A 14,960-nucleotide genomic window follows, 5' to 3' on the forward strand; every position below is an offset into this window, starting at 1 on the left:
GCTAACTATTGTAAAGAGCTTTGGATAAGAGCGCTTTATAAAAAAAAAAAATTTAAAAAAAACATTGGGGTGTGGAGTCTGGCCAGGATTTAGGGTGCAGGAGGGGGCTTAGGCCTGGGGGTGCAGAGTCTGGGAGGAAGTTAGGGTGTCTGAGCAGGTTGGGGTGCAGGGTCTGGCCAGGAGTCAGGAGGGGGCTCAGGGCTGGAGGTGTGGAGCACTCACCTGGGGCAGCTCCCATTTGGTGTGAGGGGTGCATAGGGGTGGGGGGGTGCAGGAGTCAGGGAGGGCAGGGGGCTGGGTGTGTGAGGGTGGTGCACGAGTCAGTGCAGAGGGCTGGGTCGTGGGGGTGCCTTTGCTCTGCCCTGCCCCGATTCCACCCCCTTCCCCAAGGTCTCATCCCCACCTATTCTCCGCCTCCTCCCCTGAGCATGCTGCGGCCCTGCTCCTCCTCCTCCCTCCCGAAGCACCAGCAAATGGCTGTTCGGCAGGGGGAACAGCGCTGGGGAGGGGGAGAGGCAGGAAAGTGGCACGTTTGGGGGAGGAAGTGGAAGACGAGGTGCAGAGCCTGCAGCAGGAGCCCCAGGAGTCATTAGGACCAAACTTCTGCCCCCACAGCTGCCTGGCCCTGGGGCCACCTGTCATTGGGGGGGGCGCGTGTGCCAGGGCACCCTGTGTTTCACTGTAAATCTGCCTCTGGCCAGTACCAGATGCTTCAGAGGGAATGAACGGAACAGGAAATTAAGTGATCCCCCTATTGTCCAGTCCCAGCTTCTGGCAGTTAGAGGCTTACGACAACCAGAACGTGGGATTGCATCTCTGATCATCTTGACTAATAGCCATTGATGGACTTATCTTCCATAAACTTACCTAAATTTTTTTTTTACCCCAGTTATGGTTTGGCCTTCACCACAACTCCAGAATGAGTTCCACAGGTTAACTGTTTATTGTGTGAAATAGTACTTTCTTTTGGTGGTTTTAAAAAAGCTGCCTATTAATTTCATTGGGTGATCCCTGGTGCTTGTGTTATGTGAAGGGGTGAATAACACTTCCTTATTCATTTTCTCCTCTATCAACACCAAAATTCAGACAATTGTGGTTAATTTGTTACTTGTAACATCACCAACTGAAAGGTATCAGAGAAAAATATTTGTTCTACACACAGTAATTTAATTGTTTCTCTTGTTGGTGTGAATTCCTCCACAACAGTAGAGAAAAAAAGCCTATTATTTTTTAGACACATTTTTAAAAAATTGTAAGTCTCAAAAATTAGCCAACAGGGATTTTGGGGCAGGTATAGTACCCAGGAAATTGGGGGGTAAGGGCATGGCGGAAGCGTTACTTTACTTTGGTTGGGATTTTTTAAAAGCACTCAGCATTGGCTACAGTGGAAGAAGAATTAGGCCAACAGTAAAACTCCCAAGTTACCCTTTAAGGATAAGCGTGAGTAATATAATCAGGACAGTAGCCCCTACAATTATTTATTTTGAGAATAAGTTCAGTTTATTTTACTCAGACCATGCATTTTCAATGTGCCACAGATTTACATTGACAAAGTATAACTACCCTGTAGATGTCAGACAAGGTCTGAGGTTTTGGCAACTGCGTAGAGGCAACTGAGGATTTGGCAGGTAGGAAAGCATGGGAGACGGTTTGGACTATGGAATAAGCACATTTAGACAGACTTCCTATCAAAATGATAAGCTGTGATTAGTTCCTGTAGATAGCTGTCATAATTAGGTTTCACAGCCCTCATAGCTGTATTTCAAAAATCTGAAGTAATAAGTAAGGCTAGGTCTACACTACCCACCTGAATCGGCGGGTAGAAATCGACCTCTCGGGGATCGATTTATCGCATCCCGTCGGGACGCGACAATCGATCCCCAAATCGGCGCTCTTACTCCACCAGCGGAGGTGGGAGTAAGCGCCGTCGACAGAAAGCCGCAGAAGTCGATTTTGCCGCCGTCCTCACAGCGGGGTAAGTCGGCTGCGATACGTCGAATTCAGCTACGCTATTCACGTAGCTGAATTTGCGTATCTTAAATCGACTCCCCCCTGTAGTGTAGATGTACCCTCAGTCCCATTAAGATGAAGGGGTAGTTATACCTTTCTGAGCTGTTTCAGCCTGTCTGCAGACTTCAGGAAAACAGCTCTGCATAGCTTTACACAGCTGCAATTGGAAGATTATCTTAGACGCTGTAAGAGCTAGGAAATGTTTAGGCTTTTAACAATTCTGGGGTAAGAGGTGAATTCTGTTGCAATTTCAACAGCTGCAGGCTCAGAACACATGGAGGCCCTGGTTCAAGTATATAAATAAAGATTATATAATATTCCATTTTAATGTTCCAGCTGTATTTTGGTTTTCATTCACATGTGAATGCTATTCTCCATTCTATCTCTGCTTCATGTGAGAAAAAGATTACAAACACAGAAACTTGCCAGCTGAGTTCTTCTGAGACATGAGTCCAGACTATCCATTGCCCTATACTTTATATAGCCATTTACACCAGTGCAGAATGGGAATAACACTACTCAATCAGAATGGTAGCATTTTACACCCACTTTGCACTGGAGAAATCAGGCCACCCAAAGGCTATTTTGGATGTTAATACCCTCCTAGTTAATAAGAACAGACTGGCACAGGAAATCAGGAGAGAAGTAAGAAAGTTACCAGTATTGCAGCACTTGTTTTGAGGGAAACACTTTGCAGGATTATGAAGGCACTTTAAATGTTAAAGTATTTTTAATGTAGGGCCTACATTTAACCTTAGTGTCCCATTAAGCAAGATAAAAAGCTATTTTAAAAATGTGAGCTTTCCACTGAGGAGAGCACACATTAGCAATGACCCCAGCTGCACCCTTCATCAGGGAAATTTTGTGGTCTAGTCAGTGGATAGAATAGCTTGGAGTAAAGAGATCTGAGTTCTCTTCCTTGCTCTAGCCACTGACTCAGTGATGCTCGGCAAATCATTTCACCTCTGCCTGTGAAATGTGTAAATTAAGCTGATCCCAACTCCAACTGAATACTGAAGTCACTATGTCATATCACAAAGTGAAGGAAGAATCTATTTGATTTTCTGCCATCCATAGAATTCTCTCAAGCATTGCTCCCTGCAGTAATAATTAGCAAGGAGAGTTTCTCAGGATACTACTCAAAAGGAAATTTGCATGGGCAGAAATAGGACAAATAGCTAACTTCCCTGTTTATCTTTTTGGTGCCAGGAGATATTACTTCTCCCAACACAATATGCACACTCATTTTGTATTATTACTAATAGTGAAATTTAGGGTCCAGCTGCTCTGAGGCATTAAACATATCCCTTGCTTTCCCCCCGTTGTGTGGCTCTTTAAGAAGTTGTCGAAGTGCCATATATGTACAAAAGAGATTTGTTAAAATTAGGGTTGTCAAGCGATTAAAAAAAATTGCGATTAATAACACTGTTAAACAATAATAGAATACCATTTATTTAAATATTTTTGGATGTTTTTTCAAATATATTGATTTCAATTACATCACAGAATGCGAAGTGTACAGACCTCACTTTATATTTATTTTTTATTACAAGTATTTGCACTGTAAAAAAACAAATAGTATTTTTCAATTCACTTAATACAAGTACTGTAGTGCAATCTCTTTATCATGAAAGTTGAACTTACAAATGTAGAATTATGTACAAAAAAACTGCATTCAAAAATAAAACAATGTAAAATTTTAGAGCCTGCAAGTCCCCTCAGTCATACTTCTTGTTAAGCCAATTGCTCAAACAAGTTTGTTTACATTTGCAGGAGATAATACTGCCCAGTTCTTGTTGACAATGTCACCTGACAGTGAGAACAGGCGTTCACATGGCATTGTTGTAGCCAGCATGGCAAGATATTTACATGCCAGATGCACTAAAGATTCATATATGCCTTCATGCGTCAACCACCATTCCAGTGGACAAGAGTCCATGCTGATGACAGGTTCTGCTCGATAAGAATCCAAAGAAGTGCGGACTGACACATGTTCATTTTCATTATCTGAGTCAGGTGCTACCAGCAGAAGGTTGATTTTCTTTTTTGGTGGTTCAGGTTCTGTAGTTTCCGCATTGGAGTGTTGCTCTTTTAAGACTTCGGAAAGCATGCTCTACACCTCATCCCTCTCAGATTTTGGAAGGCACTTCAGATTCTTAAACCTTAGGTCGAGTGCTGTAGCTATCTTTAGAAATCTCACATTGGTACCTTCTTTGCGTTCTGTCAAATATGCAGTGAAAGTGTTCTTAAAATGAACAACATGTGCCGGGTCATCATCCGAGAATGCTATAACATGAAATATATGGTAGAATGCAGGTAAAACAGAGCAGGGGACATACAATTCTCCCCAAAAGAGTTCAGTCACAAATTTAATTAATGCATTATTTTTTTAATGAGCATCATCAGCATGGAAGCATGTCCTCTGGAATAATGGCCAAAGCATGAAGGGGCATACAAATGTTTAGCATATCTGGCACATAAATGCCTTGCAATGCTGGCTACAAAAGTGCCATGCAAATGCCTGTTCTCACTTTCTGGTGACACTGTAAATAAGAAGAGGGCAGCATTATCTCCTGTAAATGTAAACAAACTTGTTTGTCTTAGGGATTGGCTGAACAAGAAGTAGGACTGAAGTTTTACATTGTTTTGTTTTTGAGTGCAGTTATGTAACAAAAACAAACATTTGTAAGTTGCACTTTCAGGAGAAAGAGATTGCAGTACAGTACTTTCAATTCACTGAAGTGAATTGAAAAATACTATTTCTTTATCATTTTTACAGTGCAAATATTTGTAATCAAAAATATATACTTTGATTACAATTACAACACCGAATACAATATATATGAAAATGTAGAAAAACATCCAAAATATTTAGTAAATTTCAAACAATAGAATTATTAATTAACAGTGCAATTAAAACTGCGATTAAGGTCACACAGGAAGTCTGTGGCAGAGCAGGAAAGCTTGACTCAATTCCCTAAGTGCCAGGTTAGTCCCCTAACCAATGAACCATCCTCCTCTCCAGAGAACTATATTTTAGTGATGTCTGAAGCAATTATTACCTCAAAGGCCTTTGTGACTCTGGGCAAATCACAATCGCTCTGGGTCTCTGTTTTCCTTACCCACCCTTTATTAAGTGCTTTGCAATTCTATAGTGCCTTTCATTTAAAGTTCTCAAAGCATTAGAACATTTTATAATTCTGTAAAGCAATATGATGCATGTCAAAGGCACTATATTTATCAGTAAATACATAGGTTTTTTCCTCTGAGGCATAGAGATTTAGTGACCAACTTACAATTCCAGTTGCAACTACTTAAACTAAAATGGCTTCAAGGAGAACCTACGATTAGTGTATCTCAATCAATCTAGATAAAGTCTGGGATCTGGAAGTCAAGCTATGTTTTCTGGTTTGTGCTTTAAAAGTCATTTTGACCCAATTGAGGAGTTTAATAAGTATTGTTAAAGTGCATCTGAGGTGAACGCCATTTTTACACAATTATTTTACAGATATGAAATGCACTTCAACCATCACATTGGCAAAATGTATTAAGGTGCATTTAATTTTTTTATGTTCATTTCAAGATCTTACCTCTTGGATGGCTGTATCAGCTTGCTCTTCGGAGTAGAAGTTCCTCCAACAGATGTTCGTACTTTAACAGGTGAATTTTTGGCTCCAGTGGCCATACTATTGTTTCTTGTAGTGGAAGAACTGCTACTAGAAAATCCTGGACTGAGAGTTGAAGACTGTGGCTTTCGGACTCCACTTGCAGGAGTGGTGTAACTGGAAGCTTTTAGTGGCTGCCTTGGTGTCAACAGAGAGTTTGTACATGACCCTGCTTTCACTGGCTGTCGGACTGTTAAGGGAGACTGGCCAGCACTAGAGGAATACCTGAGCTTATTGGGAGTCAGACCTAGATGTGAAGGGGGGAGGTGGCCCCCCATGGGAGAGAGAGAAAAAAAAGAAATAAATTAGCAATACTGTCATAGAATCATAGAAGATTAGAGTTGGAAGAGACCTCAGGAGGTCATCTAGTCCAACCCCCTACTCAAAGCAGGACCAACCCCAACTAAATCAGCCCAGCCAGGGCTTTGTCAAGGCTGACCTTAGAGGTTTTTAAGGAAGGAGATTCCACCACCTCCCTAGGTAACCCATTCCAATGCTTCACCACCCTTCTAGTGAAATAGTTTTCCCTAATATGCAGCCTAGACCTTCCCCACTGCAACTTAAGATCATTGCTCCTTGTTCTGTCATCTGCCACCACTGAGAACAGCCTAGCTCCATCCTCTTTGGAACCCCCCTTTCAGGTAGTTGAAGGCTGCTATCAAATCCCCCCTCATTCTTCTCTTCTGCAGACTAAATAAGCCCAGTTCCCTCAGCCGCTCCTCATAAAATCATGTGCCCCAGGCCCTAATGATTTTCGTTGCCCTCCGCTGGACTCTTTTCAATTTGTCCACATCCTTCTTGAAGTTGGTGACCCAAAACTAGACACAATACTCCAGATGTGGCCTCACCAGTGCCAAATAGAGGGAAATAATCACTTCCCTCGATCTGCTGGCAATGCTCCTACTAAGGCAGCCCAAGAAGGCGTTAGCCTTCTTGGCAACAAGGGCACATTGTTGACTCATATCCAGATTCTCGTCCACTGTAATCCCCAGGTCCTATTCTACAGAACTTCTGCCTAGCCAGTCAGTCCCCAGCCTGTAGCCAGGCATAGGATTCTTCCGTCCTAAGTGCAGGTCTCTGCACTTGTCCTTGTTGAACCTCAGACTACTTTTGGCCCCAATCATCCAATTTGTCTAGGTCACTCTGGACCCTGTCCCTATCCTCTAGCGTATCTACTCATCCACAAACTTTCTGAGGGTGCAATCCATCCCATCATTTAGCCCATTAATGAAGATGTTGAACAAAAGCAGCCCCAGGACCAACCCCTAGGGCACTCCGCTTGATACTAACTGCCAACTAGACATCACGCCATTGATCACTACCCGTTGAGCCAGACAATCTAGCCAGCTTTCTATCCACCTTATAGTCCATTCATCCAATCCATACTTCTTTAACTTGATGGCAAGAATACTGTGGGAGACCGTATCAAAAGCTTTGCTAAAGTCAAAATATCTCTCATCCACCATTTTCCTCATATCCACAGAGCCAGTTATCTCATCATAGAAGGCAGTCAGGTCAGGCATGACTTGCCCTTGGTGAACCCATGTTGACTATTCCTGATCACATTCCTCTCCTCCAAGTGCTTCAAAATGGATTCCTTGAGGACCTGCTCCATGATTTTTCCAGGGATTGAGGTTAGATTGACTGGTATGTAGTTCTCCGGGTTCTCCTTCTTCCCTTTTTTAAAGATGGGCACTATATTTGCCCTTTTCCAATTGTCTGGGACCTCCCCCAATCACCATGAGTTTTTAAAGATAATGGCCAATGACTCTGCAATCACATTAGCCAATTTCCTCAGCACTCTCTGATTCATTAGTTCCGGACCCATTGACTTGTGCATGTCCAGCTTTTCTAAATAATCCTTAACCCGTTCTTTTGCCACTGAGGGCTGGTCACCTCCTCCCCATACTTGCTGCACTGGGCAGCAGTCTGGGAGCTGATCTCGTCTGTGACGACCGAGGCAAAAAACATTGAGTACTTCAGCTTTTTCCACATCATCTGTCACTAAGTTGCCTCCCTCATTCAGTAAGGATCCCACACTTTCCCTGACCTTGTTGCTAACATACCTGTAGAAACCCTTCTTGTTATCCTTCACATCCCTTGCTAGCTACAACTCCAGTTGTGCTTTGACCTTCCTGATTACACCCCTGCATGCTCAAGCAATATTTTTATATTCCTCCCTAGTCATCTGTCCAAGTTTCCACTTCTTGTAAGCTTCCTTTTTGTGTTTAAGCTCACCGAAGATTTCTCTGTTAAGCCAAGCTAGTCGCCTGCCATATTTGCTATTCTTTCTGCACATTGGAATGGTTTGTTCCCGCACCATCAGTAAGGCTTCTTTAAAATACAGCCAGCTCTCCTTGATTCCTTTCCCCCTCATATTAGCCTTCCAGGGGATCCTGCCAATCAGTTCCCTGAGGGAGTCAAAGTCTGTCCCAAGAATATTTTAGGATGCTGGGCCTTTTAAGAGCCTCAAAGCTGCAGTCAGGCAAATTAAGTTTAACTAAGAACAAAAATAATCATTTTGCCACTTCATTTGTGAAATAATAAAGTGAACTGACTTGTTGATGGTTGCTGAATTCTGGAAAGTCGGCTGCTGGGCACCTGCAAATCTGATTCCAGACTCCGACTGCTTCTTACAGATTCCAGTGAGCGAAGGCTTGTCCTAGCCAGGTTAGGCATACTGTGGCGCATTTCCTCTGAAATATGAATTTCCAATAGAATGTATACTATACAGTAATCAAATTGCCTTCATTGTTTAGTCTATTCCTAGGAAATTGCACACTACCATTTTAATTCAAAATAATAAACAGAGCAAACATAACCAATTGCAGGAGTGGTTTCCATGAAACAGCTATTCTTTCCCTAAATAATTTCCAAGCTATTTTTAATACATAGTATCATAAAGTTTACAGCCAGCCTACCTTCGTTATTTGTGTATTTTAGCTGGTCTTGCATTGGACTTTGCACAGCTCTCCTTGGGGGTCGAATTCGAGAGGTTGTTGTCCTGCTGTAATCTGCACCTGAAGAAGGGGACTGGCAACGGGGGGAGCTGAGAGGAGATGGCGAGTACCTGTGAGCACTACGATAGGATAGCGAACAATCATAATCATCCTCATCCTCCAGACTATATGTATCAAACTCCTGGTCACTATAGGTGCCTCTCCTCAGAGAGTGAAGGGAAGCACTGGAACTGCGACGGGATACTGAAGCAGAACTTGAAGCACAGTCCTGACGGAGACCTGGAAATGTATAATATATGTCAGATTCACAATAATTTATTAGACCATTTTCCTGCCATACCACAGTAGGGGGAGGGGCGGCACAGATTTTGATGCCTTTATTCACACTGTAGAGTACCTTCCTTCACAAGCATAGATGGAATAAAGTGCTAATCAATGCAAAGGGATCCCTTGATTTGTGCTTTTTGGTCTCCTGTTCTAATTACTATTTGTTATCAGTGGTTTTAACTTTGTAAAACCTTGGTACAAAGGAAGTAAATATTTTCTAGAAGGTTTACATAAGAACCTAAACATCACCTTGCAATAATCTGATTTACAGAAAGTGTAGAATGGAATTATTATGTAGCCCAACTGCTCGACATTTCTTTGTTCCTCCTCTGCAACTCTATGCAAGAGTGTGACTGGAATTCTCAGCTAGGACCTAATCCAACACCCAATGAAGTCAATGGAAAGATTGCTATTGATTCCAAAGGGAATCTTTCCATTGACTTCAATGGGAGTTGGATCAAGCCCCTAAAATCCAAACAAGAGGCAATGAGTACATTTTGCCCTCTGCAGCATGTCTAGTGGATTGAGCACAGGACCAGAGCTAGAAATCCAAGTTCTAACTGCAGCCCTCTTAATTCTGGCTCTCTGTTTTTGACTCAGGCTCTGGGCTACACATGAAATGTTGTTGCATGGAAGATGCAAACAGATTTTAAAACATGGTTCTCTAGAAAAATGCTAACATGGTTTTAAATCTCAATGCAGAGAGAACTTCATTTAGGCACAGAGTAAGATTTTCAAAGATACAAATGGTAGACACCTAACTCCAGTTTGGACCTTTCAAAATCTCCTCCACAATCATTTTTATGAAGTGTCGTGAATTGAAAATGTTATCTTATCAACCAGGTTTACGTAGACATCTTAGAGCTGTAGAATTTAAAGTTAACTTATAAAAGAAAATGTAGTAAATTGAAAGTGGGCTATTAAAATCTTGTATGTTTGGACAGTTGAAATCTATCTGCATTTCCCTACAATTTCAATTACAAGACTAACAGAAAGGAAATTGCTGTCACATACTTTCTTCCTGTAGGCGTGCCATAACCTGGACATCAGTCAAGTCCTGCAGCTTGTATCCCATAGAGATGGAGTCATCAGATGTACTCAACTCACTGTCTACAGAGGACTGAGAGCTCAGTGCAGAATGCATGCTCAAGTAACCTTCAGAAAAAAAGAAAAGGAGACAAACACAGAACAATGAGGAGCAGAAAACTCTTTAGACACCCACACAGAACCAGTGATAAACTGCATAATTTTATTCCAATGCCACTTCCAGTCATGATGCAAAGAGATAAAATTCAGAACTGAGGTGGCCCAGTTTATTTGCTAGGAATAATTTACACAAGTCAGTAATGGCTGCAGAAGAGAGCGTGCTCCACATCTATCAGTAAATTTTATGAGGTAGAGCCTGGCATCGTGCTTTGTGGCCTTCTCATCGAGAGGAAGAGAAATGCTCTTTCTTTAATATGGACTTGAACCCAGAAATAGCTGCCAGAACATTTCTCGGTATTTACTGTTTTTGCACTTTTTTGAGAAAGGTAATGCTGCAGTGCCAATGGTTCAATGTGAACTCTCAGGAGAACTTGCTATGGCATTTACATCTGGCCATAAGAGTGCTAAGATCTGAATCTCTCTCACAGATTCACTGATAGAGTGAAAAGTCATTCAGTTTAATCTCAGGCCTTGGCTACACTTGCAGATGTACAGCGCTGTGAGTTAAACCTGACTTCGTGCAGCTGAGTAGGGAAAGCGCTGCAGTCTGTCCACACTGACAACTGCCCAGCGCACTGTCGTGGCCACATTTGCGGCAAATGCAGCACTATTGGGAGTGGTGCATTATGGGCAGCTATCCCACAGAGCACCTTTTCCCATTCTGGCACCGTGGGTTGTGGGAAGGGGGCGTGGGTGCGGGGGATTCTGGGTCCTGTCCCAATGCCCTGTGATGCATCGCTTCGCATCCCAGAAATCCCTTTGTTTCCATTCACCTTTGGCGCCATCTTTCAACGGTTTCTGTGCAGCGCGATCTGTCTGCGGGAAATGGAGTCCGAACTGCTGAAGCGTATGCTGACGAGTCTCGCCAGCATGTCATGTTTGGCTGTCGAACTATTCCTTAAGATCCAAAGTGACAGTGAGAGTGAGGGTGAGGAGTCAGATGATGCTATTGAGCCGCGTAACGCGTACGACACGAAATTGCTTGTGGCATTCATGGACATGCTCAGCACCGTGGAACACCGCTTTTGGGCTCAGGAAACAAGCACCGAGTGGTGGGATCACATCATCATGGAAGTCTGGGATGACTAGCAGTGGCTGCAGAACTTTCGGATGAGAAAAGCCACTTTCATGGGACTGTGCGAGGAGCTCGTCCCCACCCTGCAGCGCAAGAACACGAGATTGAGACCTGCCCTGCCAGTGGAGAAGCGGGTGGCTATTGCAATCTGGAAGCTGGCAACTCCAGACAGCTACCAGGTGGTAGCAAACCAGTTTGGAGTGGGAAAGTCAACCGTTGGAATCGTTTTGATGCAAGTTTGCAAGGCCATTAATCGCATCCTACTCAGAAGAACCGTGACTCTGGGTAACGTGCAGGAAATAGTGGATGGCTTTGCACAAACAGGGTTCCCTAGCTGTGGAGGGGCGATAGATGGGACGCACATTCCTATTCTGGCACCACCCCACCTAGGATCCGAGTATGTTAATCGGAAGGGGTATTTCTCTATGGTTCTCCAGGCGCTTGTGGATCACCATGGGCGTTTCATTGACATTAACACAGGCTGGCCCGGAAAGGTGCATGACGCACGCATCTTTCGGAACACTTGGCTGTTCAGGAAGATGCAGGCCGGGACTTTTTCCCCCGGAGCGGAAGATCACGGTAGGGAAAGTTGAAATGCCCATTGTGATCCTTGGAGATCCCGCTTACCCGTTAATGCCGTGGCTCATGAAACCCTACACAGGGAGCCTTGACAGCAGCAAGGAACGGTTCAACTACAGGCTGAACCGGTGCCGAATGACTGTGGAGTGTGCCTTTGGCCGTTTAAAGGGCTGCTGGCGATCTCTGTATGGGAAGCTGGACTTGGCCGAAAACAGCAACCCCGCGGTTATATCCACGTGCTGTGCCCTCCATAATATTTGTGAAGGGAAGGGTGAAAGCTTCACTCAGGCATGGACCTCCGAGGTTCAACACCTGGAGGCTGAATTTGCACAGCCAGAGAGCAGGGCTATTAGAGGGGCCCAGCGCGGGGCTGCAAGGATTAGGGATGCCTTGAGGGAGCAATTTGAGGCAGAAAACCAGCAGTGATATCTGGTGCCCTCCACGGGAGTGAAGTGCAGTAGTTCCAATCTTTAGGAATCAGTGTTTGCTACGCAGACAAGCAGACTTGCAGTGCCTGTTTATTTCCTGGGCTAAGGAGTCTTACTTTATGCAATAATAAAGAATGTTTTCAAACCCAAAGAATCCATTTATTGAAAAGAAACAAGGGGGTGGAGTGGGGAACAGTACAATCACAGATTCGTGTATGTCCTGTCTGGGGTGCTGTGCAGTGAGTGCTGCACTTCAGGACAGCTATACTGCATGGTGATGGGGGTTGAGTGCAGAGAGTAAGGGTCGTGGTTTTCAGGGCTGGGTGGTGAAGATACTGGTGTTGGAGGCAGCGGGTGGCATGAAGAACCTGGAAGTTGGGGAAAGTGGGTTGGAGGTGACACTGGGGCACAACGGAAAGAGTTTTGGGACAAGGGCTGTAGAGGGGGGGTGGCGTTTGCGGTACTGCTCCTCTTTCTGCATGGCTACCAGCTCCTCGATAGTGTCTGCTTGGCGCTCCAGGATGCTTATGAGCTTATCAGTGCTTTGCTGCCAGCGCGCGGTGCTTTGCCACCGGTGCGCTGCGTTTTCCTGGCGGATCCTGCTTTCTCTCTCCCTCCAGTCCTGTGCTTTCTCATTCTCTTTAATAGATTGCCACACCACTTCTTGCAGCAGGTCTTCTTTGCTTTTTCGCGGTCTCTTCCTGAGTCTTTGCAGTCTCTGAGCAGGCGATAAGAGGGACGGCTAAAGTCTCAAGGTTGATGCAGCTGTATAGGCAAAATGCAACATTTAACAGAGGCAGCATTGTTTATACCAGACAGAGTAATGATTCCCCCCGCACTTAAGGAGTAGAAAACACACAGGGTCTACACAATAGCATAATTTTCCCGTCCCAAACAGAGCACACATATCCCATGGGAGCCTCAAAATGGTGAGTAAGGGGGACTGATTGTTTCAGGGCTGCACTGTCCTCTGGGTTTCTGTGCCTTGGGGAGAGCCAACAGCTTCAGGGGGCACCTACACTGAACACTGTCCCAACATTTTCCACAGGAATTCGTCCTGGACGATATCTCGCTGCTGAGGGTGACCTGGGAAGCAAGGGAGGGTCTTCTACTGCAATGTGGCTTCCACCCTGGTCCATATGCAGCTTGCCTGTGTGCAGCAATGGTCCCCCCCCACCCCTCGCGGCACAGTGGTGCGGACTCATTAGCCTGGCTGGGACAAGGACCACGGTGGCTCTCCTGATAAACCTGCGCAAGCGCATTGCACACGTTCTGGATGAGACATTCAAGGAGATTACCGAGGCCGATTACCGCGATGTGATAAACCACATCAATGCACTATTCTGCATCTAGGCATGCATGCCTAACCCTCCTCTCCCGAAGTGCCCGCACTGAAAAAATTCCTTCCCACAAAAAAAAAAAAAAAAAAAAAAAAAAACACACGCTTACCGGGAACCTGCTCTTCTGTTTGTCCTCCACCAAGTACCAGCCGCTGCGACTGGCTACCTTCCTCCTGGCTTGAGAAGAGCTCCTGGCTGCATGGCTCCAGGGATTCCGGGGTGTCTCCATCCGGCCCACCACCATCACTCCCATTTTCCTCCTTCTCCTCCTCCTCTTCCTCCTCCTCCTCCCCCGCCACACCGGCTCTGAAGTGTCCATGGTGGTGCTCGGAGTGGAGGTGGGGTTAACCCCAAGTATCGCATCCAGCTCTTTGTAGAATCAGCAGGTCGCGGGGGGAGCACCCAAGCGGCCGTTTGCATCACGGGCTTTGCGGTAGGCACTCCGCAGCTCCTTCACTTTAATCCTGCACTGCAGGGTGTCCCGGTCATGGCCCCTTTCCATCATGTCTTTTGATACCTTCCCGAAGGTATCGTAATTCCTACGGCTGGAGCGCAGCTGGGACTGGACAGCTTCCTCCCCCCAAACACTGATGAGGTCCAGCAACTTGCCATTGCTCCATGCTGGGGCTCGCCTGGCGCGTGGAGGCATGGTCACCTGGAAAGATTCGCAGATAGCACTCCTCGCCACGCTGGGCTGAGCAAACAGGAAGGGGATTTTTAAAATTCCCGGGGAATGTAAAGGGTCGGTCACATGGTTGGTTACCTGAGGCTAGGACAGTAGAGTTTGAACTGATGACCAGAGTGGCTACAACAGGCATTGTGGGATACTGCCAAATAATTCTGGAGGCCATTCACAGTGCATTGGGCGGCCACACTGGAGCCGCAGATCTGCAGCGGCAGCGCTGCACTCGCTATTCCTCTCGGAGAGGTGGAGTACATGCAGTGCTGCAACTACGGAGATACAGCGCTGCAAATGCCTTGCCAATGTGGACGGGGAGTGAGTTACAGCACTGGGGGCGGCTTTACAGCGATGCAACTCGCAAGTGTAGCCAAGGCCTCTGTGACCCAATGGAAGGCAAAAAGCCCTCCTGTACTATTCAAATTTCGAAGAATTACAACAGTGAGTTTGTTCTATGTGAGACAAGCTGGTCGTATAATATCCTTATGCAATGGTAGGTTTTATACTAGGTACTTGCTATCTCATCCTCTGTTTTCCTCACCCCTGTTTGTTTCTGCCACTTTTTGCATCTTGTCATAAACCAAGACTGTGAAACTCTTTATCTATTTGTACAACATCTAGTACAATGAAATCCTGATTGGGACCTTTACATTGCTGTAATATAAATAATAAAATATAAATTAGCAGGCTC

At 45.0% G+C, this 14,960-nt stretch overlaps 1 protein-coding gene across 4 annotated transcripts in view; it reads right to left on the reverse strand.

Moving 5' to 3' along the window:
• Positions 1-14,960, reverse strand: part of LOC128843590 (SLAIN motif-containing protein-like) — an 83,218-nt gene that overhangs the window by 1,915 nt on the left and 66,343 nt on the right. For all 4 annotated transcript variants that reach the window (XM_054040522.1, XM_054040519.1, XM_054040520.1 and 1 more), the window contains 4 exons: positions 9,977-10,117; positions 8,597-8,914; positions 8,234-8,371; positions 5,601-5,922 (listed from right to left, as the gene is read on the reverse strand). In XM_054040522.1, the coding sequence (XP_053896497.1) occupies positions 5,601-5,922; positions 8,234-8,371; positions 8,597-8,914; positions 9,977-10,117 (919 nt within the window). The remainder of the gene's footprint in view (positions 1-5,600; positions 5,923-8,233; positions 8,372-8,596; positions 8,915-9,976; positions 10,118-14,960) is intronic.

The sequence above is a fragment of the Malaclemys terrapin genome, chromosome 9, assembly GCF_027887155.1.
Source record: "Malaclemys terrapin pileata isolate rMalTer1 chromosome 9, rMalTer1.hap1, whole genome shotgun sequence".
Taxonomy (NCBI): domain Eukaryota; kingdom Metazoa; phylum Chordata; order Testudines; family Emydidae; genus Malaclemys; species Malaclemys terrapin.